Raw genomic sequence first — 5047 nt, forward strand, 5'->3', positions numbered from 1 at the left:
CTCTCTCTCTCTCTCTCTCTCTCTCTCTCTCTCTCTCTCTTCATCTCTCTCTCACTTGCTCTCTCTCGCCTACGCCGTGGAAACATTCGATTTTTACGATACGAAACGAGCGAGCTCTCCGGCCCACCGATGTTCGTCGTTTCCCGCATCAACATCCAGTTTTGCGCTTCCATCGCTGAAACACTTCTTTCAGTTTTCAGTTTCTTTTCTTTGTCGTTTCTTCAATCTCTCTACTTCTAGAAACAAATAAATGAGAAAATTTTCACATACTTACATACATACTGATAATCGGTTTAGAATATATCACTTTGAGAATGTGTGACACTTAACTAATTGATGATCATTAGAACACTGCATAATGAATATACAATAAGTAAGAATATTAAAGCCTATAATGGTTAATGGATCTTTAATGCTTTAAATAATTCAATGTGAATTATATATATATATATATATATATATACACTATATACGTACATGCATATTTGTAGTCTTTCGAATTGCGCGCCAAATTGATTTTCCAGACTTACAAACGCAACTAAACTACTGCAATAATATCACAAATTAAATTAAATTGACAAGCAAATTTTAATAATTTTGATTTTCAATCCGGTATCATATTAGAAAGATGTTAATGTGCTGAAAAATTATAAATAAATTTATTGCGAAAAATATTACCTCGAATTAGAAGATCTCTTGTATTCCATCCTAAGCCTTTAGACTATCGAAGCATAATGATTTTATGTTTTAATTAGAAAGTTTTTCTATGTTAGTTTTCATTTTACTTTCGCACGAGCCGATCGTCGATCACAATCGTATTTGAATGAAAAGTTAAATATTCGTTGAATTCACGTTTTTGAATGTTCATTAACAATTTGCAATTTTTTATAAAAATTTAGTCATAAAAATTATATAAAATTGTAGATTTTTAACGTAAATATAACTATACGAATTAACATCTTTCATAATTGGAAAACTGTAGTTAATCTTAGTATAGTCAGTAATCATGCTTACGTAAAAAATATTCCAATTTACCCTCGGTATTCGCCAGTTGGAGGGTCGCGAAAACAGCTTCGAGCTGGCACACCGGGGTGACTAATCCACTGAGTGTTAATTAAAATAAAGGCATGGTCGCCACTATGCGGGTAAGTAGAAATTAGCGTGGGGGTATGCGTGGGGTAGCGACAGCAGGACAAGGGGACGCAGAGTAGTGGAGAGGATGGTGCAGATAGGCCAGATGTCCACCCTTTTGTGACACATCGCTGTTGCGTTTTTGAACCGAGCCGGCTCGCGCGTTTTGGATAACACGACTAGCTAACTATGGACACACGCTTAATTGCTTTAATTAAAATTCACGTTACGCGTCTCGACGTCACTAACGGCGAACATCGCCAACGTGTGCGTGTAAGCTTACTCTAGTTGGCATATGCCCGTGCAACAAAACGGTCAGAATTTCTTCCGGAAAGAATACGCAGCGTTCTTAACAAATCTTCAGAAAAATTTGTATATATTTATCGCGTAAGCTTTACTTTCTCTAAGCTAAATAAAGAGAAATTGCGATTTTTGCTAAGCCTGTTAATTTTTTAAATAAAGAACACGAGTTTTGTTATGCTATTCTAGATCATTTTTATATAAAATGGATACTAATTGTAAGTACTCTGAAAAAAATTTTAAGGAGATTTCTTATACAAATTTAGGACAAAATGTTCATATGGTCATATGTTCGAAATTCTTAGTTTTAAAGACATAGGTGTCAAAGACAAAGGTATCAAAAAAAGATTGAAGGAAAAATTTCGTTTTTTTCCAAAAATTTCGAAAACTACACGAATTATTTTGATGAAATTAAACGTACAATGTTTTAACAAAATAACCTGAGTGATTTTCGAAATTTCTTTTTTCAACTTTAACACTGTATTTTTTAAAGTAAACCGTTTTTGAGGTATGGTGATTATATGACATTTTCGATTTGAATTTTTGTTTGAGAAATCGTTCCTTAAAATTTTGTACACTATTATTAGTATTCATTTTACAGTACTTATTAGTATTCATTCAGCCTCATAATAATTGTACATGAAAAGATTGATTTTACTGGAATATTTATAAATTTAATTAGATTTGAAATAATTTGGTTTATCATCAAAGTAATTTTGTAGAACGCTTGAATTAGCTAGAATATTAAAACTTTTTGCAGCATTAACATTAATGTCCATTAATGACCTTAAGTTCTATATAATTTTTTTAATAATTCAACAAAATTATTTTTTAGATCTTTAGCTAAATTTTTAGATGCTACATTAAAACTGTTCTTTCCATGTAAATATAATTTACGTATTATATTGTTTATACGATATCAATGTGAGTTATCAAAAAGATTGTGGATTTATATCTGCAATTTCGTATATTGCACATGTAATTGGGAAAAAAAAAAATATATATATATACATACAGGAGTCTTTAAAAAGTCTGGAAACGCTAAAATATCTCGAAAACGATCAACTCTAGTGGAAAATATATAAAAGCATATTTTATTAAAGTATTTTGAAAATCTCTTGAAATAAGCTATATAATAAAAAGAGGAGTGTCTTGTTTAAAAAATTCAACTTGATCTTCATATGACTTTGCAGGCTCCACCCAAAGTCAATCTTTTGATCAGTTAGATAGTTTTTTGAAGTCCTACAACTTCGTTCTTATATATTTTTCGCTAGAGTTGATCGTTTTCGAAATATTTTAACATTTTTCCAGACTTTTTGAAGAAATATGTAATAAATATCCTATATGTAGTATACATATGTAGTTTTCATAATCATTGATTCAAATATCCGTTGCTTACAATTCGACTCGCTGCAATATCATTCTGATATATCTTGTTTAGAGAACTGATCCATCTCTTTCTAAAATTTTCATAATACGTTGTGTCGAACAATTTTCTTTAAAATTCCGAAAGCGGACAAGCGAGAATCTAAGTCTCGCATGAAACCTCGTAACTTCTCCTTGAGCGGCGCGTACACGTGTCGGCGATTCGTTATATCGTATCCCAAAAATTTCGCTGCGAAGTCGAGAACGTAAAATTTTTCCCCGGTTTTTTTTCCTCAACCACTAGAATCGGCGGGAGAAGGTGGGTTAAATTCGAGGGTTTTTCGTGGCTCCGCGGTACCTCAGTTTGATAGCCGGGGTCGGACGGTAGCCACAAGTGTCCGCCCGAGCGCCCTCTCTCATTAATTCTCCACCCTTGTTACTTGTTAAGGTAGAGCTGCCGGTTCTCTCACCCTTGCCCTCTGGCCTCCGCCATACTCGCCCCCGTCCTTGGCTCTGCGACTCGCTTTTCCTCCTCTGCCGCCGCCGCCCAGAACTGCCGTAGTAGGGTGGAAATGCTCTCTCGAGTGAGGGGGTTCGTGTGAGAGTCGACGCGAGTGAGGGAGCGCGCTATCCAGAGGGAGATAAAACAGGGAACGGAGGACGGGCAGCCTTGAAGGGGAGAAAAGGCGAGATGACGCGGTAGAGATCGCGCGAGGGAAAAGGGGTGGATATGGGCGAGAAATACAAGAAGGAAAAGGCACACGAGAGAGAGAAAAACAGAGACGGATCATGAAGGGTAGATAGATAGGGTGAAGGGAGCGAGACGGAGAGGGGGCAATCGGCGGGCGCCGACGAGTGCAGATGTATTATGTACACCCGTTAAGTGGCCGATGCAAATCGAACGTCACCGCCGGACGGTGGGCGTGCACGTGACTGTAAACGAGCCGATTAGCACATCGTTTCTCTTATTCAACGCCTTTTCCAAACGGGCGCCGTCGCGACATCGAATGCGGATCGATTTCGATTTTCGAGGAAGAGAAGATTCCGAACATTAGACTTTTTTTTTGTATGTTAAGCTAATATCATTTTCTCATACAGAGCCACGACAATCGTTAACTAAAAAAAAGCACGAAGAAAAATTTAATACGATTACAATTTTAATATATTCCATTAAATAAATAATGCTTCCAATTAATAAAATAAAAGTCTAAAAAAAACTCTTTTATTTATTTAAGTATCAATCTTCTATTTAAGTATCAATGAACATTATATATTTCCGAATGCTATTAATTTTGCGTGGAAAATCAAAGTCTAGTCTAGTCATTGACATGTGAGATATAATCATTTCCTGAATTATTAACCGACTTTAAATAACTTTTTGACACATTGCTTTATCTCTTGAGATATCTGACAATTTTGTAATCAATTTCTTGATTTATCATAGATTTCATAATACATGCGAGAGATATCCGGAAAATGAATATGAAAAATTCTCAGAAAAATATTACCATGGTATGTCTATTATATGAGTCTCAATAACTATTTACATTATAGTAAACGTTATAGTATATGCACAGACTCTGTCCCGGATGTGGTCCCACAGCACAGCATTCGCGTGTACGATGAAACACTCATTCTCTCGAATAGCGCGACTACGAGATCTCACTTTCGATGTCGTTTTCGAGGATCGTCACTACTACGGTCGCAATTCCTTTTGTTTGTATTTGGTCGACGTTGGCTGGCGTCTCACCTATGTTGCTTCTCGAATGCATGTTTCCTTTTTGCACCATCTTCTTGCTTCTTTCCTTCTTACATCCTTTCCTTTACCTCTCTTTTTTCTTTTTCTTTTTCTTTTTCTCTCTTTCTCTCGTATATACCTTTCGCATCTTCAAGAGCAGAGTTATGAGGAAAGCGACAGGGCGGCGGTGTCGACCGAGGGAGCAGGGTAGATGAAGGTCGTAGGAGGAAGACAGAGGGAAGGAGAGCTGTGCGTTGAATTAATTTGCGCTTGGCTGACGGGCTCTCGTTTGTAACTCTCTCTCCGTCCTATCGACTCTCTTTCTCTCCTCCCTCATCCTCCTCCTCAGCTACCGCCTCAACCTCCGGATCTTCTCACTGGCTTTCTTTCTCTCTTTTTGCTCCCGTCTCGCGTTGCTCTACTACGCTCTCTTTCTCTCTTGCACTTTCGTATGAGATTCGATGAGAGGTAGGTAGGTAGGGCGAGAGAGAGAGAGAGAGAGAGAGAGAGAGA

At 36.9% G+C, this 5047-nt stretch overlaps 1 protein-coding gene across 1 annotated transcript in view; it reads right to left on the reverse strand.

The window, feature by feature from the left end:
* The window catches only part of LOC105619302 (reticulon-4-interacting protein 1, mitochondrial-like), a 20391-nt gene extending 15805 nt beyond the window's left edge, over positions 1 to 4586 (reverse strand). Inside the window, exon 1 of the mRNA XM_012200825.1 lies at positions 4463 to 4586. Coding sequence (XP_012056215.1) covers positions 4463 to 4586 — 124 coding nt within the window. The remainder of the gene's footprint in view (positions 1 to 4462) is intronic.
* Between the last annotated feature and the right edge of the window lie 461 nt (positions 4587 to 5047).

This window comes from Atta cephalotes (genome assembly GCF_000143395.1).
Source record: "Atta cephalotes unplaced genomic scaffold scaffold00020, whole genome shotgun sequence".
Lineage (NCBI taxonomy): Eukaryota > Metazoa > Arthropoda > Insecta > Hymenoptera > Formicidae > Atta > Atta cephalotes.